Here is a 25575-nt window from a genome sequence, read left to right as displayed (position 1 = left end):
TTTTTGTGGGTCTTTTTATTAGTGCTTTCATTATGGGCTAGGTGGAATCCACCTAGCTCCATGAAAATATCCATGAGAGTAATTATATTATGATTTTTTATGATGTACACATCTTTACAAAATTTTGCAAGTAATTGGTAAACATTACAAGGCTTTTATACACAAAATATTAGGCTTTTAAATTAAGCATTAATATTTTTTAATTAATTATTTTCTCATATCTTTTTCTTTTTTAGAATGTTGACTATCAAATATGCAACATAATTTTGATTTTAAGACTAAAATACTTGGATGTAACAGAACGTTTTCAAATTTTACATGCAAAATTGTTATAACCTCCAATTTAATTATATACTTGTTTTTTCTTTTATTTTCACTACTGTATATCTGTATCAATCTATTTTTCATTCTAGAATGGCTACAGATTATAACATGAAAACACAATTTTTTAGTCTAAATAGGTAAAATTTCATAACATTATACATTTATATATATTTATTTATTTATTATCTTGACCTATCATTATTTTGTTTCTGATTATAATATGAGTGCATGTACTACAAGTGTGTGTGTGTGTGTGTGTACTTGTGTAAGAACTGCATTTTTACTCAGTATAAGCCAGTAAAAGTGCAGAGTAAAAGTACCTTTATTTTACATTGTTGTAAACATCCTACATGTTGTTTTATGCAGTATTTCTGGTTGACCCTTAGTTGTTTTCAGTATCAAGTAACTTTAAGGTAAATTGGATGTGTTAACTATTTAAAGTTGATATTACTGTTGTTTATTGCAATAGTTAATTTGATATATCAGTCTTATTTGTAGATAAGTACAAAGGCACAGCCAATAGTTTATAGGTCAGTTGCAATGATGTGGTGCATGTGTACTTGTGTTACCACATCCAAAAATATAAAACTGGCCTTTATGTAGACTAGTATTTTGTATCATAGTCACATTTCAGTTTTAGTACATTATATATGTATATACATTATTACTATTTAAGATATTCTTAAGTTTGTTATTTTTCTTAAAATATATAACAATAAATAATTATAGAAAATAATTTCTTTTAGTTATAAACTATGAACTCATTTGCTCCTAGCTAAGCCTTATCAAATTTTGCACATGGAGGATATGAAACAAAATTTTTTTTTTAGGTTTTATATATATGTTTTGAAATAACCAAATCATAAATTACTATAGTAATACCACAGAATTCCACAATAATTTATCAAGCTTAATAATTAAGCTGTATTTGAGTCTAAAGAAATATGAAATTTCAATTTCACTTATGATTGACATTGTTTGAAATCTTCTGTGAAAAGGAAGGGTTTCCCTCCTAAATACTTTGAAAAGGCAGAGAACCAGATGGGAGGATACATTTTGAGCTTTTCATTGGTTATTTGCATGTCATAGACAGTAGTTATATGGAAGTGTTTTCAGAAATGAAAAGAGGGAGTGGGGCCACTGTATTGGATTCAGTAAATGTAGTAATCTCAGCAAATATAATATATAGGAGGTTCTTATTTTAGACTATAGCTTATCATTATCAATAATTTGAGTTTTTATGTTGTAAATTATAGATTTTGTATTTGGACATCACTAACATCTAATTTGAACCAAACCAATGCTACATTCAACATACTGTGTAACACACAAAACTTAGTATTTAGGATTTCTTTTAAACATTTACTTCTAAATTAAGAAATTAACTAATATATAATACTAAAATGTGAAGTATAATCTACAATGTAACACCAAAGTTACTGACATACAATTGTAGAATAGTAGTTTAGTAAATTTTGAATGTAAGTCAACAAATGCAATATGGCATGACCTTTGACCCATGACCTGTAGTGATAGAGATTAATATATCTGTATTTACAGATTATTGGTTGGTCAGTGAACAGGTATTAAGCAGTAACCTGTAGTTTTGTTGTTTGTTTGTTTTTTGTATGTATGTGTGTGTGTGATTGGCAGATTGATTAGTAATCAGAATAATTTTTTTTTCCCAGAAGAGCAGCTAGCATAAGTAAATAGAGTGAGAGAGTCACTGTTTACACCAAGAAGATTGGTGCTGTAAACCTTTGAGATATATGTATGAAGGTTATGGATCTTTTCCTTTGGATATGTTTGCATTACATTAATTTAAAAGCGTGTCATATTCTGAGTCATGTTTCACTTGACATGATCAACTGCCATGGCTAAGAAATATCTTGCTCATAGAGATGGTGACTTATTCCCATAACCCATCAATAATTGGAAGTTGTGCTGTTGCCCAGTGATGGATGTTTGTGACTTTATAAAACCACAAGTTGTAAATTTTACAATTTCTACAATTGAACCATGTAGTCTAACAGTTGCTACTTTGACTCAGGATTGATCCACATTACATTTTTGCTTACATGCTATATGGAGTTTGGCAACAGTCTTGAACAAGTTTCCAAACACAGAGCCAAGTTCTGTTTGTGGCTTTATTTTGGCTGACTCAGTTTTAGTTTCCTACAAACATTAGATACAATCTTCAGTTCTGCTCCTGCTTTGGAAACATCTGTAGCAGCCAATAAGTTCATTTTTGCAACCAGATGTTCCCCATATAAATTATAATACATGACTTTTCTTTATTCCATTAATAGTGCCTCAGTATAGGTTTGTTGATTTATGTGCTAGCTCTCTGGGCCATTATTTTCTTTCTGTAAAGCCTACTGCAACAAAGTTGTTCAAAATCATTTTTATGGCATCATATTATCAAGCTCTGAACTGGGATATTGTGTTTGTTCTGCAAGCTCTAATTTGAGAGTTCTGAACTGTTAGCCTCATGTTATCTCTCGTGACAAGTTATTTTGTGCTCTTGCCTCTGGCCATCACCAGTCAGACCTGCATACTGTTGATAATAAGTTGCACAGTTTTATTAAGAGGATTACTGTACTTATTTATTAATAAAAAAATTATTAATAAAACTTCTGAGTGAAATTAAAGATTAAAGAATTTATCAAATTATATGTCAACCACACTGTACATGGAATATCGAGTGTTGATGAGTCCTTTCACCTTATACCATAGCACTTCAATCTATCTGAGGTAGTGATGATTGATGCTAGAACCATGTGGTTAAATTGATTACTTATGAGCATTAGTTACAGTGATTGGTATTAGTAAATAATTAAACATTATAATTGAATCAGTTAATCTTTGAGAATAATAGTGTTTCCAGTTATTTCCATTTTTGATTATTCCAGTTCTCCAGTAATTTAAATTACAATTAATTTGAGCAATGTCACAAAAAATTAAATCAACTAATTGAAGTTAGCATTGTGGCATTATTACTGATTTTGAGTATTTAACTATTTAGTAATCAAAGTATCTTAGTGTTATTTTTCATTTTTATTTTAGATTAATTCAAATTTGTTCACCTTAAACAAGTGGTATAACAAGTCATGAAAATAATCAACAAATCAAAATTGATTAACCCTTTGATTACTATAATCTTATTTATCTGACTTGACATTTAAAACCTTTTGAAGTGACAAGCAAATTTACTTCACAATGTTACAATAACTTTACCTTGTAATACAACAATCAAAATACTTGAATTTCCCACTTTGACATCACCAAGCAAAAGTGCAAGTAGTGGATTTTGATATTGATAAAGTACTTAAAAAGATCAAATTCTAAATTTAATTAGATAATGGATAATTGGCACTTCTCAATAACCCATCTGAAATTTCATTACATGTTCAGAGTTAAAGTGTTAGGTTATTACTGTTTTTGATTATTCCAAGTATTTGTATAAGTACAAAGTCACCTGGGGTTTATCTGTGCTCTTTTTCCCTGTGGATACTGGAACTCAATTTAGTGTTTTATTAGTTATTTTTTGTTTTAGTCATCTTGTGAGAATGATAAATTACGATTGATGGGCTTGACATTTAACTGATTAGTAAATTTACTAATCACTTAATTCTTGAGATGCTACTTTTATAAACAAATGCTTGACATCATCTGTTTTTGTGAAATGAATTCAGTTGAAGTGTAATTTTTCAGCAATGTTATTTATTGTATTACATATCAGGAATTAGGATTTTTTTAACACTACATTATGTATTTTGTAATAGAATCAGTTATTTTTTATCAATTTATTTTTCTTGAATTAATGTACTCATTCAGAAGATTTGGTAAACCTGAAAACTAGGCTTCTTGATCTTGGAAAAAGTCAAGTGACCAAAGTGTCAAATAGTTTTATAACCTAAGGCTTTTTTCATACTTGAAGACCAGATAAATTAGAATAATCAATGCAGACCACTGTACAATAATGATAACAGAAGAATCCATTTTGTCTGTTGTTAGGAGAAGGAGATATTTCACTCTTGTTATTTTCATTTAACACATATAGAGGTTTTATGATTTGTTAGATTTCTTACTCAGTTATCAACACACAAATTTTCAGCTCTTCCTCTGACATTATGGATGGAACTGCTTATTTTGTTTTCTTGTGTTATGATATTTTAAAGATTAAAAATATTCTAGATTTTTATCTCAACAAATCTGCTACCTTCAAATTCTTCTAGCTGCAGCTGCTTAAATTCCTCTAGTCAACCATCTTAGATGTACAAGTAAGTATTATGGTAGGGATGCTTACTGTTATTCAGTTTCAACACCCAGCTCTTAATATTCTTTTACAGTGTTTCATGGGACTAATTAATTGATGGTCATTGGCTGCAGAAGTGTTGTCTTATGGGCCAAAATCCAACTTCAAAGTAGGAAGTTGATATAACTGAAAAAGTGGCTCTTCATATGGGCCTTTTGGTGGCTACTTGAATTGAAGCTTCAGCTGATTTTAAGTATTATTGCAATAGTGGCAGTTATTTTTCATTGCATTCCTCCACAGAAAACTCTCTCAGATATTTGTATATGTTATGTTATAGAAAATTTAATAAAAGTTATTTTTCTTCAACATAAGGATGTAGTTAATATTAATGTTTATCAAAGATAATAAATACCCAATAACATTAATAATGGGAAAAGAAAGGGAGTGAATCCTCCATTTAACATCTCCATTGATTCAACTATTATCCCATAAAGTTTATATGAGGTTGGCCCAGCAATGTAGGAGTAGTTAAATAATGTACAAACTCTAAGATTTTGTGTTTTATATACACAGGTAATGCTAATGTGAATATTTTCAAGTTTTAAATGAAATGACTGAGACATCTAAACTTACTATAGCACAATGAAAATTTGGTCCCTTTTTTTTTTAAAGTGCTTTTATAAATATTTGAAAGAACTGGTTAAGAATAAACCAGTAAATTCAAATACATAATTATATTTTTATTAAATCTCAGGAACAGAAAATCACAAAGTTTATATGTTTTTTAGTCTTACACCTTGAAATTGGAAATGAACTTTTGAAAATTGAAAAACATTTCTAGCAAGTTGTCACTATTTCCAAAAAATAATAGATGATAAATTCTGGTTTGAAAACATTAAAAATTGGAGTAGAAACAATCATATAGCAGAGAATACTACTCTAGTTAACACAGGATCTTTCCTGCAACCAGAAGAACATCAGTGGCAGGGATTGGATATAAACAATCTAAAATTTATTTAGTTTTAGTGAAGTTTATGCAGAATGTAGGCGATGATGAAATATGATTAAACTTTACAGTTTCCATGTAGGGCAAAAAGTAACCAAGTTATGAATGGCTAAATCATCATAAGAAACCCTGTAATTAATGATAATACTTCTTATGTGACCAGTGAGTTAGCTTCATGAGCCTTTTTTCCTGCTTGTTGTTCAGTGCAGATCCTAGTAGATTTCAGCAGACAACCCCAAGCTCACATTGATTGTTACTGTAACTCTGCTGCTATTCAGTATGCCATAATTGTCACTATTATTCTTTGATTATGTGTATGTGCAAGGTTCTGAGATGTTCAGCTTGTGACCTATACAGCCACTGTGAATATGACAATTACAAACTATTTGAGGCAAATCGATTTATGAAGTGAAAAATGTTGTGGTGGAACTCAAAAATAGGTTTGGTACTAACAAGGATAGTAATGGTAGTAGCTTTCTTCCAGATCAAATAATCAAAAACAAGGTCTCAAAGAGGAAATGAAGAAAAGTTGTAATTTTATTTGAAAAAAAACAACAAAAAACAAGAGATAATTAATAGATGTATGTGGGACCATTACTCTTACAATAGCATAAATTGCATATCTGGATACAAATTATACTGAACTTTCCAGTGTATACAAGAAACAATTACCAGAATTTCTTGTTCCTTTGCCTTTTTTTGAGAGATATGTCCTGTGTCAAAATATATTCTCTGTGTGTGTATATATATAAACATTATTTCTATTAAAAAAATACTGGTTGACTAGAACATTTCTAATGGGTTTCTAATTTCTAATTGTGTTTTTCTATTGTAAATATGAAGAAAGGAGAAACTAGACAAAACTTCTTCTCTCCATTTAATAGAGAAAATTACTTAATGTGTTATAAAAATTACTTGCAAAATACTTTAGTAATACTGTTATTGGAAATAAAGGTGAATTTATTTTTAATATATCCCTTGCTAGGTAAGTAATGCACCTCAGGACTTATAATGCTCAATTTTGGTGTTCAATTTTTCATGGGGAAAGAGCAGAGATAGTGCATTTTATAGCTTTGTGCAAAAAGAAAAAAAAGATAATAAGAACAAGACTTCATATGAATGAGAATTGTAATACTAACAATCTAATTTACATCTTAAAATGCACTGTCTTTGAGAACTTATATGCTGATGAAACTGGTGATTTTGAACTTGCAAGTGAACTTGTATAAGTATCATCCTTAAAATTATGAAATTGCCCTTTAACTGTTAGTAAACATATTTCTGGTCTGTTTAAACTTTAAACCTTTAAAGCATATTTTTTTATCTTTTCCAGTTTGGTGTTTGTAAATAAAACAATAATTGTGTTGAAAGTATTTTGCATTACTGAATTATAATTAATATTCAGTAGATGGCAATTTATAAACAAAGGAAAGATAGTGTTCTTAACAATTATTTTACATTGAATATTTGCCTTACAACTAAGTGGTAACATATCAGTTGCTTTTAGAAATAATATTTTATTTTCACATATATTTTTAATGTTTCATATTAGTTAAGAAAATTTATTTTGTGTATAATAAGATAGTCATGTTGTTTTTATTTCTTGGTTTTAATATTACTTACAAATACATTTTTTGTATCATTCTTGTTTGTACTAGCACATTAAAGTTCAATATCTCATTGAAATGTCACTGAGTTATAAATCCAGTGAAATGCAAACTATTTTGTTCAGTCTTTGCTGATCCATCTGTTTTTTGTTGGGTTTTTTTCAGTGGTTTTTTACATTGGTATAGTAAGGTGTGTCATTCTGGATCTTTGTTGTGGGAATGCTCCTTAATATCCTGATGAATACATTGAAATGTAGATCCTAAGTACAGGCTTGCACACTGGGAGTGCTGATTTTAGTAGCTAGATCATTTTTGAGTACATGAGGAGTAGGAATTTTACATGTAATCCAATGGAACTATCAAGGTTTTCAAATAAATGTGAATGACATCAAGGATTTGATTGACTTTTATCATCCCAAATGTCTTTCTTTACAGGAAACATTTTTAAAACCTACTAATAGTCAAAATTTGACAATACTCCTTATATTGAAATGACAGGATATGTGTAGGACATGGGGAGTACCACTGCTGGTTGGTCAACATGTGCCCACCCAGTCCTTGTAATTGAATACAACCTTGGAGGCTGTAGCCATCTGTATCTCCTTGCTCTCTGTATCTTATCCCTGGAAAAAATTATCATCCCTCAGACCTTGATGCCTTCATTGAGCAAATGCCAACCCCCTTTTTAATTTTGGGTGATCTTAATGGGCATAATCCCCTCTAGGGTGGTTCTTGTATTGATGTGAGGGGTTGTGCTATAGAGCATATGGTCCTGAATCACAACCTATCTCTCTTCAATACTGGCTCGTACACTTACTTTCAGGCACCCAGTCAGTCATTTACTGCTATAGATCTTTCTATCTGCTCCCCTTCACTTTTCACTTGCTTTTCTTGGAAGGTTGACATCAATCCATGGGGTGGTGATAATTTAACTATCATATTAAGAGAGATTGGCCATGGTCAGTGCCATCTGACCCTTGTGCCTCAGTGGAAGTTGGACCAGGCCAACTAGCACTCTTTCACTGCTCTCTTGGAACTTGATCCTGCCATCTTATGTAAATCATCGATAGATGATTGTGTAACAGCAGCAACTAACTGTATTGTCCAAGCAACTGCTCAGTGCTTCTCCAAAACCTCGACATCAAAGCTAGAAGGAATCTTGGATTTCTTCAGCATTTCTTCAACCATTAGTTCAAAAGTCATATGGAACAAGATCAGGAAGGTGAGTGGATGTTATACTTCTGCCCCCTCTCTATCTTAATATTCAATGGTCATGAAATTGCTGATGCTCAGAGCATTGCCAATACTTTTGGTGAATGTTTCTCTTATGTATATAGCTCTTCAAACTCATCTCCTCCTTCTTAGCTATTCAAACACGAGTTGAACATCTGCCTCTTTCCTGTTCGACTGATCATCCCTATGACTATAATCGCCCTCTCACACTGGTGAAACTCAAATTTGCATTTCATCGGTCTGGCAATACGTCAGTTGGACCTGAAGATATACATTATGAGATGCTACGCCACCTTTCTCCTTCCTCTCTAACTATTCTCCTGGCTGTTTTTAACTGGAGATGGCATCTTGCGTGACCTTCACTCATACGGATTGTGTGTCAGTTTGCCACTTTTTATTAAGCATTTTTTTAATAAATTGCTGATTCCAGGTCTGTGTGGGCTCAGTACATTCCTGATTTTTTTCCCACAGGAACTTAGAGTCCATCAGAGCTGTGTTCTGAGTGTCACACTTTTCATTATAAAGATTAATGCCATCAGTGAACAGCTACCCCCTACAGTTGCAAATGGTCTTTTTGTTGATGACTTTCAGTTCTCATTTCAGTCATCAAACATGAGGCTTATTGAGCAGCAGCTACAAACTGCAATCAATCACATACTTAAGTGGACCACAGCAGATGGTTTTCAACTTTCTCTCCCAGAAACTGTTTGTGTACATTTCTGCCACCAATGGGGTATTCATCCAGATCCAGAACTTCATATTGATGATACTGTACTTCCTGTCATCCCTGAGGCAAAGTTCTTAGGTCTTATATTTGACTGTAAATTAAACTTTATTTTCCATATCAAGGAACTTTGTGTCAAATGAGCACTGAACATTCTCCGTGTCCTCTCTTCCACCTCTTGGGGAGCAGATCAATATTCCATGCTAACAATTTATTATGCCCTTATCTGATCCAAACTTGACTATGGGTCTATGATTTGTGGTCCTGCCAGAACCTCAGCACTAAAAATGTTGGATCCTATCCACCATCAGGGGTTCCAGCTTTGCACTGGGGCCTTTCATACTTCTTCAGTCCACAGTTTGTATGTGGAGTCCCATGAACCCCCTCTGTATATTTGCCATTTGCAACTGTCTCTTATGTATGCTTCCAAACTTTGCTCTTTACCAAAGTATCCTACTTGGGGTTGTGTTTTCCATCCTCAGTGGGCCACACTTTTCTATAATAGAAAATCTGTCATTGTTACTTTTAGCCATCATATCCAGGCACAATCAGAAAAATTTGATCTATCTTTGAATAGCATAGCAGTATCAACAGATTGGCCTCTTCCACCATGGATAATTACTATCCCCAACTGTAACTTATCTTTGAGTCTTCTGAGGAAGGCCGGTGCTCCTGATTTGAAATGTCTCACTTTATTTGCTGAACATCTTTCAAACAATCCATCCATTCCCATATATTTGGATGGTTTAAAATCAGGTGACACTATAGATTTTGCTATGGTTTGTTACAGTTTGGCTGTAGCACACAGAATCCCCTTTACAGTTTCTGTGTTCACAACTGAATTGTATGCCATTTCTCTTCCTCTGAATCATATTGGAACTATGCAATATACAAATTGTGCAATCTATACTGATTCACTCAGGCCATGACATCATTCCATGTTAGTTACCATCCTATTCTTATCAATATCCAAAACAAACTGGCCCATCTATCTCTGTCCAGTTTATGGATACCAGGTCATGTTAGTATTTGTGGGAATGAGTTAGCTGACAGAGGGGCAAAGTCCATCTGCCCTGGCTCTATCACCACTGTACCTGTTCCATACATGGACTGTAGTCCAGGTATCAAAACCTGACTGTACACCAGTTGGCAGTTGACCTGGAGTGAGCAACGAAATAATAAGCTTTTTGATATCAAGCCTTCTTTAGCTCTTTAACCATCTTGTTTCTGTATAGATCGAAGGGAGGAAGTTGTTTTGGCTAGGCTATGCATTGATCACAGTTTTTTAACTCACCACTTCCTTTTATTTGGTACTGATGCACCAATGTGTGGTCTGTGTGGCACTCAGGTCACAATCATACATATTTTATTATCGTGCCGTCGTTACAACCAAGAACGCCGCCACCATTTTAAACGTATTTTTAAGGTAGATTCCCCCTTGACATTAGCCAGTGTCATAGGTGATACTATTTGTCTCACTCATGTTTTTACATTTTTAAGAGCCATTGGTCTTTTTAAACTTAATTTAAGGTTTTTATTGGACTATACACTGTTTTAGCATGATTTCTTTTACTCATTTCAATTTTCTTTTGACCTAAACCCAGGACTGGAAAGGCCAACTTCAGGTGACTGACAGCAAGTTCAACTTAATGCTTTAGTCTTCCTGGCAGGTCTTAATTTTATGTACTTTACGTATTTTTACCTTTATTTCCATATACCATTATAATGCACTACATATTGTTTAGCACAGATAGCCTAGTTGTTTTGTACCAATAAACATGAAATACCTACCAGGGAGTTTTATCTGTGAAAACAAACTAATTATGTAATTTTTGTAGGGTTTGAATATACAAATCAGTTTAACTTAGAGTTACACTTTCTTAATTAATTTCATTAGTTGTTTAGTTTTTACTCAATGTAAACCAATAAAAGTGTAGAATAAAAGTATCTGTATTTTACTTATATATATATATTTGTACCTTTTTATCTGTGTGTGTGTGTGTGTGTGTGTATGACTGTAAATATAGTTGAAGGCTTGATGCTTTTCTGTTTGTTGTTTTACATGTTGTATCATTTGTGTACTTAATATTTTATACTTGTACCACTGAAGAGTAACCTTGAAATTTGATTTTAATATTATAAAAAGCAAAGTATGGCTTTTGAATAAAGTCACGATGACTGAGCTTTACTTATACAAGTATAACTTTAGAAATGAAATTTATGTTCAGAATGCGTGATAAATTTTATTTGACTGATGGCCAAAATGAGAAAACTTTTGTTAAAGCTATCAAAACATGTCGTCTTTCAATTTTGGCCATTGACCAAATAAAATTCCATTGTGCTTTTTAAATGTTGATCCTGTTTTTAATTTTTTAACATTTATTGTATAAGTTGCTGTAGTTGAATGTTATACTTGTTCTAATGATTATTCAGTCATTCTGTATTTCAACTTCAGTGGAAGCAGCTGCTGCCGATTATCAACAAAAATTGGAAAAGTATTTCCCCTTGGGTCAGTGGCCAAAGTTTGATCTGTTGTTATTAGGTGTTGGACCAGATGGACATACATGTTCCCTGTTTCATGGTCATCCTTTACTTAAGGTAAAAAAGAAAATGGCATTACTTTTTTAACCCTAAATGTAAGATATGTTTCTTCTAATACATATTATGTAGCCATATAATCTGTTTTAGAAGAGTGATTAAACTTTTCACATAAGTAGAATTGTTAGTAATACCACAGTAAAATACAGAAACAATGCACAATAATTATAATCATTTCATCTTCTGTAACTGTTTATATGTTAAAACTCAAAGCTTAACCTATATTTCTTTGTTTTTTAATGGATCCACTGGTACATTTGAATTTGCATATTGGTACTACTATTACACTTAACCTTGTATGAATGCAGTTATTATAAATGGGAATTATTTTATTTTTTAAAACTTGTCTTAGCATTTTCAATCATGTCATTAATATATTTATAACAAAACAATAAAATTTGGTCACTATTTGCTTATGAGTAGATATCTGAATGAAATATACCATATTTATTGGGAGTAAATGTGTATAAAATTCTGTAGATTTTCACTGCTGTTAACAACTTTATCAAGTTGAGCCAAGTGTTGAGATGTGAGAGTTTTTCAGTTTTTTTAAACTGCACTTCATTTTCAACTCTACTCTTAATGTTAAATAAAAGTTTACAGGTTTCTACCAAGACATGGAGTTATATTAATATGAGAGCAAAATTAAAATTGACAGTAGAAATGAAACCATTACTGGTATGCTTCAGAAGGAAATTCACAAAAAATTCTGGAGCACTACCTCAGAATTGACTGGAATACTTATTTTCCTTATGTTTAATACATTATTAATTTAATCATGATTCTGTCACTTTTAAAACCACTCTGATACTTGTATTTATGCAATAAATTAATAAATGCATGACTGCAGTTGAGAAAATTTGAGACTAGACAAAAGCTGAAACACCTTTTTTATGCTGTAGGAATGGGAAGAGATTGTCAGTATTGACAATATAACAAAAGATAAGTATTGAAACTTGGTAGTGGATAATTAATTTTGGCTTTGACATATTGTAGGAAAATGATCCAAACATACTGCCTTGGTGGAAATAAATGAAGGTATAAAAGCCATGAAATGGTTGGAACAAAGGTCCTGTGCTAATCCATTAGAAGTTTTGTCATATTAGATAAAAGTAATATTGCAAAAAAATTATAATTTATGGTATCTTTAAGGTTTTATATAAAAAAATTTTAAAATAGCAAATGTTAACTTCACGTCTAATCAATATCACCAAACAGTTGATGCTAAAAAGAAGACATATTTTATCTTCTCTTTGTGACATTTCAAAATTTATAATTTATAGCTAATATTAGAAGAAGGAGTTTAAATATATATGACACAAAATGACACTTCATTTGCAACCATTTCAGAGAACTTGAATGTTGATACCTTTGGCTCAGAATTTTTATTTATTATTCTTTATTTTATTTATTTTTAATCAGTAAACTATACTTGAATAAAGCAGAACTAAATAAATAAGTAAAAAAAAAATCAAATAAGTAAATAACCTAGCTCATATTTGAGGATGTAAACTGGATTTACCCAAACTCACTGTGTATTTAAAAAAAATGTTTTTGTCTAATGTGGAGACACCTTGCAATTCTTGTGTATTTACTAAATATTACTCAAGTAATTCAACACAATCCAGTAGCTTCTGTGCTGAACCATTCTTCTTCATCCTGAAGAAGAAACAATGACACACAAAATGTTAATTTTACCTAATTTGAAGAAACAAATTAATCATACTTTATTTAAAAAAAAAAAACATTTATGGCAGTTAATTCATTATAAAATAAAACTTTTTGTACATTTCAGAATCTTCTTATTTTGTTTATACTCTTTATTATTACTAGTAAGAGTCTATTCTTTAACTCTTATTAAATATTTCTGTAAACTAATTATTTTGTTTAAGACTTTCCCTTTAGCTGCAATTTTTAAGGTATGATAGCTGCTATTCTGAATTAAATGAATTTTGAAACTATATTCACTCTGTGAAGTATTTAACAGTTTTGCATTCCCTTTTTGTAGGAGTTTTTATATATATGGAAGGCAAATACAGTGAAACGTCTAGATGTATTGGTTTATCTGGATTTTTATAATTGATGGGTTTGCCAGATTTTAAAAATTGTTGCATGTCTGACCAACTAATAACCCAATGTTTATCTTTGACTAAATATATTGTGGGAAAAAAATCAGACATGGTGCAAGAGAGATTGCATTTTTATTGAAATTATTGTATTTTGGGGATATTGTCCAAAATACTCTCATGGGAAGGAATAGTTGAAAGCTAAATAATTTAATTTGAGGAACAACCCTCTGCAAAAATGATTCCTGTGAGCTCTTCAAAAGTTGGTTAATAAAATGGACCTAATCTTAGGATATTTAATGTTATTATTTCATTTGCATTTTTCCCTTAATTTCATTTTCTTTTACAGTCTTTTAAGAATTTGAACTGTAATTTGGTAGTCTCAGTTTAAATATTTTTATGTTTTAAAATATAATTTATAAGTTGTTTGAATATTTAATCCCATTTTTGTGTAACTGCATGTTTTGAATTTCATTAGTACTTATCTACTGTAGGAAGACAAAAAATGGGTTGCTCCAATTAAAGATTCTCCTAAACCACCCCCATGCCGAGTCACCCTGACTCTGCCAGTTATAAATAATGCTCAGTATGTGATTTTCTGCTGTACAGGAAATAGCAAAGCAAGAATTATCAAGGTAATTAATTGTTAAATTAATAAAACTTGCAGGTTAATCAGATGGGAAGTTGTTTTTTTATTATTTAATTTTCTTCATTGAAGTTTTCTTATCTACCATAATAAGTTTTTACAATTTTGTTACTTTTGCTAAAACAATATATATCAATAAATTAAAATAATTACCTTTGCTTATAATATAAGACTGCTTCTTCCTCATTGGTTGCCCAAAAAGTGTATTCCTTGTAGCTTTCAAATTTACATTTAAAAACAAATAATAATAATTCCAATGATAAAACAATGTCCCAAAACTGCTGTAATGTATCTTGCTTACTAACTAGCAGATAAATAAGTTATAAAACTTTCATTACTTACCAAAACACTAACCTTAATCTACACTCAGTAGAATTTACTTAATAAATAAGATTTTTTAACAAAATAAATCGTGGCCATGTGGTTAGGGTGCTTGACTCGCAATCTGTGATTTGCAGGTTCATTTCACCGTCCTGTCTAACATGCATGCTTTTTTATTTGTGGGAGTATTATAATGTGATGGTAAAAGAGTAGCCCAAAAGTTTATGGTGGGTTGTGATAAATAGCATCCTTCCCTATAGTATTTCACTGCTAAATTCAGTGTGACTAGCTTAGGTAGTCCTTGTGTAGCTAGGTTTGCATGAAATTCAAATCAAGCCAACATAGATTAACATAAAACAAATTGGCAAGTAAGCATGGGTAAATAAGTGATTTCAAAAGCATGAAGAGTTAAGAGATTATTGTTTCAAAGTCTAGACTGTCAGAACCTGCAATTGTTTTTAATTGGTAGCTATTCTGAAACCCTTATAAGGAAAGAAAGATAATCTAAAATGAATAATTCAGAGCAGAAAGTGTAGACTGAAATTTTATTTCAATATTTCATTTTTTTGAAATTAAGAAATTGAAAGTTATAATACAATTTTCATTATAAACTATGTTTTAATCACAAATTTTAGAACGTACATTGTTTAACTTTCTTGCTATGAGCGAGAGTGTCTATCGCAACTTTTTTAAGAGTTAGTTTCAGAAGTTAAAACTATTTTATTCTTATGGTATATGGATAAATTTGACATTGAAATGCAGTTAATGAATCAAATTTTAGTATTATATAAGTTAAGTTGTTAACTTTATAAGGAAATATTTTTAAAAATCATCAATCTTCTTTAGTATGAGAATTGTGACATTTACTCTCTAGGTCTTTTCCTTTCTTTAATTTATTTACTATCATTCCAAGAGGTCTGGCCCCATGGTGTGGATTCCTGTACGTGGTGAGGGGACCTCCCAGGGAAGGTTCTGTTCTTTCAGTTTACCTCCTATGGGATCTAAACATTTACCCACGTGTTTGCCATGTGTGGCGACCCGTGAAAGGGAGGAGAACAACTTTGTGGTTGAGGGGTCCAACCTTAACACACCACTTTGGCCTTGAATTCCTGTAGATGGGCAGCCTTGGGGTGGTATCCCTTGGGTTAGTTGGCTGGTCAACTTGGGTTAGGGTCAACCAAGTACCAGTGTTGGATGTTCTCAACAGGTGTTGTGGACACTGTATCTGATGCTGGTGTTCAGGTATAATGCTTACAAAACCCTGGCCTTACTACAATGTCCTTGTTTGATGTTGTAATGCATCCCCTTGTAGGGCTCCATGGTGGGAGTGGTCAGTGGGCACTGAAATTTCCCTTTTTTTTATTATGAATCCTCCAAATAAAAATCTTAATAAAATAGTGAAAAACAGTCCATAGGTAAACGAACACGTCTTGAAGTTTCTGAGCAGCAATCTTCAACATCTGTACTACTAGTTGTATCCCATTTTCTTATCCTACATTCTCTTTCAGACAAATCTTTAGGGCAAATGTCCCCCTTTTTTATTCAGAAAGGACTGGAGGGACTTGCTGGCTCTCCAAAGTCAGTAAAGAAGTTTCAATCTGGTGACATATTGGTGGAAAATCCACATCTCAACACAGTGAACTCTTGAATTCAAAGGCAATTGGAATATACCTATTGAGGTTACACCTCATGCTACTTTGAATTCATCACAAGGAGTTATTGTTGAGAGGGATTTGAAGAACATCCCCGGGTCAGAGATTCTTGCTGGTTTCTCCACTCAAGGAGTTTCTGCAGTGAGGCATATCTCCACTTGCAAAGATGGAATTATAATGCCAACCAATATCCTCATTCTGACATTTACATCACCATGTCCACCTGCCAACATCAAGGCAGGTTATCATAATTGCAGGGTATGGCCATACATTCCACACCCTCTCCAATGTTTTCAGTGTCAGAGGTTCGGTCACTGAAAGACGTCATGTCATGGTGCCTATGAGTGTGAAATGGACCCTAATTGCATCAATTGCAATGGCTTTCACCAATCCTACTTTCGTTCTTACCATAAATGTTTGGAAGAAAAAGAGGTGCAGTGTTTGAAAACAATTCATAACATTACTTATCCTGAGGCTCGAAAATTGCTGTCCACCTCTTCATCTCAGACGTATCCTGCTGCACTTCGTTCCACAACTATAGTGGGAGTGCAGACAGATCTCTATGTGCCCCCAAAAGAATCGTTCTCAAAACAAATGAAAAGCCTTTTCACCTCCATGGTTAAAAAAGTTGATGACTCAACTTCAACTCCCATCTCTGTCCCATACATACATACATTCCAACAAACCCCAAGATCCACATCTTTTGGTTTCAGGTCCAGGCATTTCTTCTGATACATCTTCTTCTCCCACCCCAAGATACAAAACAATCATTTGTTTGCATCCTCAGTCACTGGAATCCCCCTTCCAACAGCAAAGATCTGCCTAGTCGACCCAAGGCAGGATCCATGGAGGTTGGTAGACCTCCCTCGAATAAGGACAGTAAGGAAAAAAAGATATGGTCACAAACAGAAGGGTTCTCCACCCAGTTCATCTACATGTAATTAAAAATGGCCACCTTGATACAATAGAACTGTTGAGGTTTACATTCTAATCTGGATGACATCAAAACACTGATTGCTTTCTACCAGGAAACATTTCTGAAACCTGCCAATACACTCACTTTTCAGCAGTTTTCTTTGTGCAGAAATGACAGGCTGTGTGATGGACGAGTGCATGGAGAGGTGGCACTGTTGGTTGATCAGCATGTGTCCACCCTGTCTTTGCCACTCAACACACCCTTGGAGGCCGTAGCCTTCTGTTTTTCCTTGGGTCACACCATCATTGTTTGTTCTCTCTACCTGTTGCTTGGATTAACATATGATCAATCAGACCTTGATGCTCTCATTGAACAGTTGCTGTCTTCCTTTTTAATCCTGAGGGTCATCATCCCCTCTGGGGAAATGCTGATATTGATAGGAAAGGTCACTCTGTACAGCATATGTTCTCTTATATCAACCTTTCTCATTTCAATACCAGTTCTTCTACTTATTTTCATGCACCTAGTCAGTCCTTTACTGCTTTTGATCTCTCAGTTTGCTCCCCTTCATTTTTCTACCATTTTTCATGGAGAGTTGACAATAATCCACGAGTCAGTGATAATTTTCCTATAATTTTGAGAAAGACTGGCCGTGGTCGATGCCACTCAATCTGTGTGCCATGGTGGAAGCTGGTCCTGTTTCACTGCTCTCGCACAACTTGATCCTGCCCTCGTCTGTAAGCCATCAATAGACTACTGCGTGGCAGCAGTAACTGACTGTATTACACAAGCCGCGGCTCAATATATTCCTGAAGCCTCGACACATTTTCCACTATATCCTCGTTCATGGTGGAATCCTGCCTGCCACAATGCACGGAAGGGTCAAAAATGGGCATGGGATACTTTCCATAGGTATCCCACACTCTCGAACCTCATCATTTTCCAGCTAAGACATCAAAGCCAGAAGGAATCTTGGATTAAGTTCACAACTGGCATATTCTCTACCACGAGTTCCAAAGTCATACGGGACAAGATTCGAAAGGTCAGTGGGCAGTATCATTCTGTTCCCCTCTTGATCTTATTCTCTGATGGCCAGGAAGTAGCTGATACCCAGAGCATTGCCAATACTGTAGGTGAAAGCTTTTGCTGGGTATCTGGCACTTCTGCTTCTTAGCCATCAAGACTCGGGCAGAACGATCACCTCTTTCCTTAGGAGCTGATTGTCTCTATGACTATAATCGTCCCTTTACACTGGTGGAACTCAAACTAGCTCTTCATCAGTCTGGCAGTGTGTCAGTTGGGCCTGATGATGTACAGTATGAAATGCTGCACCATCTATCTCTTGCTATTCTTCTGATTGTTTTTAACCAGATCTGGCTGGAGAATGTTTTTCCTGATGCCTGGTGCCAGGCTATTTTCCTACCTTTCTCTAAGGATCCCAAGATTCCTTCAAACTATCATCCAGTTGCTTTAATGAGCTGTCTCTGTAAGACCTTAGAAAGAATGGTTAATGCTTGTTTTGTTTATCACACTTTTCAGTATAAAAATTAATGCCATCACTGAACAACTTCCTCTCGCTGTTGCAAACAGGATCTATGTCGACAACTTTCACATCTCATGTCAGTCGTCAAACATGAAGTATATTGAGTGGCAGTTACAGACTGCCCTCAATCGTTTACTGAAGTGGACCACAACAAACGGCTTTAATTTCTCTCTCTCTAAAACTGTTTGCATGCACTTTTGCTGCCAATGGGGTATTCACCCTGATCCTGAACTCCGTATCAGAGAAGTTGGTCTCTGAGACTAAGTGTTTGGGACTTATCTTTCACCATAAACTAACCTTTATACCACACATCAAGCAGCTACGGATCAAATGTACAAGAGCACTGAACGTCCTCCGTGCCCTCTCTTCCACCACTTTGGGAGCAGATCGATGTCCTATGCTAAAGATATATCATGCTCTTATTTGATCGAAACTTGACTATGGATCACTGGTCTATGGCTCTGCCAGACCCTCAGCCTTAACAATGCTGGACCCCATTCATTTTCAAGGACTTCGGCTCTGCACTGGGGCTTTCTGCACTTCCCCAGTTCAGAGTTTATACATTGAGTCTCGTGAACCTTCTTTGCACCTCTGCCATTTGGAACTATCTTTACTATATGCTTCAAAACTTCATTCCTTACCAAAGCATCCCACCTAGGGTTATGTTTTTTTTTTCCTCGGTGGGCCATACTTTTTCAGAACAGACAGTCTGCCTTTGCTCCTTTTGGTCTTCATATCCAGGTGCAGTTGGATGAATTGAGTCTGTCCTTGGACACAACCTTAAAATCTTGGTGTGAAAGAACGTGGTAGCCTTTTCACAGATTAACATGGCTAAGAAAGCCAGTAGGGAGCATATAAGCTTTTGATTAGTTATCCACATGTCATATATTGTAGTAAGAGTATTTAAGGGAATATTACAAAAAAATGAAAGAGGTAAACATGCTAACTGTGTTTCATTCATTACATGAGCCATATCTCTGCAAAATAAAAGGATGCAACATTCTTATTTTATATTTTAGCTTGGTAATATTAGTAATTTGAGTTCTCAATTTGTACAAAACTATAGACTTAGTATTTTGACATCTAATTTTAACCAGTGCTTCATTCAGCATAACATGTGATCCAGTAAAAGCTATATTTAGATGTGTTCTTTTAATGTCTACTTTTAAATTAAAAAATTAACTTGTATATTAAAGTTTGAATTATAATCTACAATTTGATTCAAAACTTATTAACAGAAATTAATAAAATAATAGTTCAACAAAATTTTGAAAATAAGGCAACAAACAAGATGACATGCCTTTGACCCATCACCAAAGGGTTAATACTGTATCATTTACAATCAATAGAAAGCCAAAGTTTTAATATGTCAAATGATGTATTGCTAATGTTATGTCTGGCAAGAATAAGGAGCAGAGTAAAAAAGGGGGCAGGATGGTTTATATGCATAATTTTGAATAATATGTCAGTTAATTTTATGATTTGTATAGTTGTAAATGTATGTTTTTCTAAGTAATAAAAAAGTCTTTAGTCCCACTTTCATCATACATGACCACATTCAAATTCCTTTTGTAACTGGAATATGACTTAAGAGGTCAAAACATTATTACTTCTTTCCTGCAGTAAATAAAAGTTTTCTGTACCTTTTTTCAGCAGTTTATTGTACGTATATAAACAAATTGTGAAATTAATGAATTAGACTGCAGGATGCAGTGATTGGTCAATAGATAGGTTTAAAAGGGCATTGGGGTGATCTGCTCAGCTATCATGCATTAGATGTAACTGTATCATGTTATGTTGTTTTCTGTATGGAGAATCACCTATTTGATTTCCAGTTCAAACTTTATTCCCATAGGAAGCACAGTAAAGAGCCCAGTTGAATTTTCAATATTTTTATTGCATAATTAGAAAACCAGCAAAATTAGGATAGTTGTATTTTGTTTCTTAGCTTTTATTATTCTGTGCTTTTAGATGCATTATTTCATTAAATAAAAATTATTTTGTTTAATAGTACCAGTATTATAAATAAACATTTGTTTGTTTTATTGCAAAGCCACTTTAAGCTATCTACTGATATGAAAAGTAGGGTTAAGTTTCATCAACAGTTAACAAAAAAAACAAAAAATCCAGTTAAGTACTGTATTTCTTGTATTTTATGTGTATTCTTTATTTATTATTATAAAGTAATTAAAAGGTAAAAAATATTTATTTATTAGGTTAGGTAAAATAAGGTATTCTCATTAGCCACTGAAGAATAGTTTGTGCATTATGCAATTTGATAGGATAATATGAGACACTTGTGTAGTGATTTTAAATTTGTATGATGAGATTATTAGTTAGACATAGCTTAGGGACAATAAAACAATAGAATTTAAGTTGAAATAGATGTTTCCTGTCACAATTTAAAGTTACCGTAAAAAGGTAAAAGGGGGTAATTTAGACTAGTTTCATGTTCCATATTTCTTTTTATGGTGATTATAAGATTTGTCAATTTGACCTTATACAGAGTTAGGATAGAAAAAACAAACAAAATAAAGCTCAGTAGAAAAATAACCTTTTGAAATTTATTTCAGGGGTCTTAAAGATTACCAAATAAAATATAACCATTTCAAGATGAATAAAAGTATTTTTAATCTTAACATGAATATCACTTTGCACTTGTACCAGTCAACATTTGACTTGCATGTATTTACAAATAAATTTTTCACTAAAAAATATTTCATTAAAATTAATTCCTTCTCTACAAAAGACTTGTAATGATTACTGAAAATTTGTAAAAATTCATTACGTTACATAAACATATTAAAAGCTATAGTATGAGAACTCTAAAGGTTGATTTGGAGTCACACTCTTGGTCAAATATAATGAGCCCTTAACAAGTGAGCTAATTAAATTTTGAACATAACTCTAAAAGTTATGAAATATTCACTTTGTTCTCAATTCATACATGCAGGGGTAATTTCAAATTAACCTTTGAAATGAAGTAAACTTCAAAGTTATATTCTGACTGGGTTAACTAGGTAAAAAACTGAAATGAAAAATAAGTTTAAATGTATATCTAATATGAACTTCATTTTAAGGCTTATTTGAAATAAGCTTCTAGGTGAATAGCAATTATTCTGTACAGATATTTCAAAAATAGTAACTTGTATGGTGTTTATTTTACAGCAAATTCTAGAAGGGAATGAAGCATATCCCCTGCCAGCAGCATTAGTAAAACCTAGAGAAGGAATGCTATATTGGATACTGGATAAAGGTGCAGCAGAATTTTTGGATAGAAGCTGAATATCTCAAAAATGCATAAAGATTAATCTTTATGAAATTAATTTGTTGACAAATTATTTTGTGTAAATAAAGATGTAGCGAGATGTATTTGGAGTGAAGAAAGAAACATTAAAAATTAAAACAATAATTACTTTTATTATGAGGTAGTGTCAAATGGCAAATATTGTTTAAAAAAATATTAAATCTGTAATATGCTGAAAAACAAAATTCTTAAAGTAAAATGGTTTATACTGTAATTTTCATGTGTTAATATCTTTTTCATGGTAATTGTAGTAATCTGAGAATTAACTATAATGTTGATGGTTTTCAAATTTTACATTTTGTAAGTATTATTAATGTGTGGTATGACATAAGTCAGTTTGTTCTATAATAACTAAAATTATATTTTTTCAAAGAACAAAGGCAATTATTTCTCTCTTGATTTATTAATCTTAATAAAAGAAATAAATATATAATTACTTTAACCCTTAAACAGCAAGATTGTTGCAGGCAGTGTGAAAATGTGAAAATTAAGAAAAAAAATTTCTTAAACAATCTTTAGCATTTTTATGAAGAATTTTGAACAAAATATAAAAGAAAATGAAATGAAAAGCACAATAAAGACTTATTATTACAAGTTCAAATGTTTATTAGGCTATAAAATCACAAAAATATTCTTCAATGCACAGTGCTACTCCATATTCTTTACATCAAGTAGTGACCATCTTTCACTTTTTCCTTTTCTTCTTGTATACATACACAAGCGACATTGTCTTTGTCCACTTTTTCTAGCTTCTGAGGATGAAATGCTTTCTTAAAAGTGCAGTGAAAATGCTTCTTTTCCAACAAGTCTATCAGCCCCTCGATATGGATTCCCGTACGTGGTGAAGGGACCTCCCAGAGAAGGTTCTGTACTTCGAGTTTGCCTCCTCCAGGATCTAAATATCCACCTGCTTGTCTGCCGTGTGTGGTGACCCGTAAAGGGGAATAGAGGATCCTGGTGGTTGAGGGGTCAAACTCCAACAAACCACTTTGGCCTTGAATTCCTGTATATGGGCAGTCTTGAGGTGCCCCCCCCCCTCCAAGATCAAGTGGCTAGTCCATTTGGGCCAGGGTCAACTGAGTGCCAGCATAGGACATCCTCATTGGGTATGGTGGACATTATGTCTGATACTGGTGTTCAGGTATAATGCTCACAAAACCCTGGCATTGCTGCAGTGGCCTTATATGGCACTGTAGTGCATCCCCTCATAGGGCTACATGGTGGGTAGGCACCAAAATATTCTTTTATTATGGATACCCCTCAAATAAAAAAATAAAAATAAACAAGCATGACAGCATAGAGAAAAATCTGACTACTGGCAAACAACTGCACATTGATGACTCTGTGTGGCCAAACTCGCAACTTGAATCTGTCCTGTGATTTTTAATTATACATTCTTTAACTGAAAAACCCTTAGGGTAGATGTCTCCATATCTTATTCAGAAGGGTTTAGAAAGACTTGCTGGCTCTCCTAAATCAGTAAGAAAATTACGGTCTGGGGACATCTTAGTGGAAACATCTTCATCCCAACATTCCAAACTCCTCTTGAAATCAAAGGCCATTGGGGATATACCCATTGAGGTTACTCCTCATTCTACTTTGAATTATTCCAGAGGAGTTACAGTTGAAAAGGATTTAAAGACCATTCCTGAATTGGAGATCCTTGCAGGTTTCACCAGCCAAGGTGTTACAGCTGTGTGCCAAATTTTTACTTGTACAGACTGGATTATGGAGCCAACAAATGTTCTAGTATTAACATTTACAACATCATGTCCTCCTACCACAATCGAGTCAGAATATTTGAATTGTAAGGTACAGCCTTATATTCCTAACCCTGTTTGATGTTTTCCTTGTCAATGAAATGTTCATTCAAAAACATCTTGCCGTGGTTCCTTGACATGTGCCCATTGTGCTGGTAAAGACCATGATGCTTTTTGAATGCCAACTAGAATTGCATGGGGTAGTGATAATTTTCCTATCATATTAAGAGAGATTGGCCATGGTCAGTGCCATCTGACTCTTGTGCCTCAGTGGAAATTGGACCAGGCCAACTGGTGCTTTTTCACTGCTCTCTCTGAACTTCATCCTGCCATCTTATGTAAATCATCGATAGATGATTGTGTAGCAGCAGCAACTAACTGTATTGTCCAAGCAACTGCTCAGTGCGTCCCCAAAACCTCGACATCTTTCCCACAGCATCTCTGCCCTTGGTGGAATTCTGCTTGTTCTATGACACAAAAAGCTCAGAAACGTGTTTGGTATAAATTTCGTAGATATCCCACACTTTCAAACCGCATTGCATTTCAGGAAGCCCATGCACAGGCTTGGTGAGTTAGACATCAAAGCTAGAAGGAATCTTGGATTTCTTGTGACCTTCACTCATACGGATTGTGTGGCAGTTTGCCACTTTTTATTAAGCATTTTTTAATGAATTGCTGATTCCAGGTCTTTGTGGGCTCAGTACATTCCTGATTTTTTTCCCACAGGAACTTAGAGTCCATCAGGGCTGTGATCTGAGTGTCACACTTTTCATTATAAAGAGTAATGCCATCAGTGAACAACTACCCCCTACAGTTGCAAATGGTCTTTTTGTTGATGACTTTCAGTTCTCATTTCAGTCATCAAACATGAGGCTTATTGAGCAGCAGCTACAAACTGCAATCAATCACATACTTAAGTGGACCACAGCAGATGGTTTTCAACTTTCTCTCCCTAAAACTGTTTGTGTACATTTCTGCCATGAACGGGGTATTCATCCAGATCCAGAACTTCATATTGATGATACTGTACTTCCTGTCATCCCTGAGGCAAAGTTCTTAGGTCTTATATTTGACTGTAAATTAAACTTTATTTTCCATATCAAGGAACTTTGTGTCAAATGAGCACTGAACATTCTCAGTGTCCTCTCTTCCACCTCTTGGGGAGCAGATCAATATTCCATGCTAACAATTTATTATGCCCTTATCCGATCCAAACTTGACTATGGGTCTATGATTTCTGGTCCTGCCAGAACCTCAGCACTACTTCTTTAGTCCACAGTTTGTATGTGGATTCCCATGAACCCCCTTTGTATATTTGCCATTTGCAACTGTCTCTTATGTATGCTTCTAAACTTTGCTTTTTACCAAAGTATCCTACTTGGGGTTGTGTTTTCCATCCTCAGTGGGCCACACTTTTCTATAATAGAAAATCTGTCATTGTTACTTTTAGCCTTTGTATCCGGGCACAATCAGAAAAATTTGATCTATCTTTGAATAGCATAGCAGTATCAACAGATTGGCCTCTTCCACCATGGCTAATTACTATCTCCAACTGTGAGTTATCTTTGAGTCTTCTGAGGAAGGGCAGTACTTCTGATTGAAATATCGCTCTTT

At 33.6% G+C, this 25575-nt stretch overlaps 1 protein-coding gene across 2 annotated transcripts in view; it reads left to right on the top strand.

The window, feature by feature from the left end:
• Pgls (6-phosphogluconolactonase) overlaps positions 1-22802 on the top strand; it is a 32224-nt gene extending 9422 nt beyond the window's left edge. The window contains exons 3-5 of one of the 2 annotated variants that reach the window (XM_076451977.1): positions 11608-11750; positions 14311-14451; positions 22063-22802. In XM_076451977.1, the coding sequence (XP_076308092.1) occupies positions 11608-11750; positions 14311-14451; positions 22063-22179 (401 nt within the window). In that variant the 3' untranslated portion in view covers positions 22180-22802. The remainder of the gene's footprint in view (positions 1-11607; positions 11751-14310; positions 14452-22062) is intronic. The other variant, XM_076451983.1, reaches the window with a different exon arrangement.
• Positions 22803-25575: the final 2773 nt, after the last annotated feature.

The sequence above is a fragment of the Tachypleus tridentatus genome, chromosome 1 (assembly GCF_004210375.1).
Source record: "Tachypleus tridentatus isolate NWPU-2018 chromosome 1, ASM421037v1, whole genome shotgun sequence".
In the NCBI taxonomy this organism is placed as follows: Eukaryota; Metazoa; Arthropoda; class Merostomata; order Xiphosura; family Limulidae; genus Tachypleus; species Tachypleus tridentatus.
Note: the sequence above shows the minus strand (reverse complement) of the source record. Positions and strands in the feature narration are given on the sequence as shown.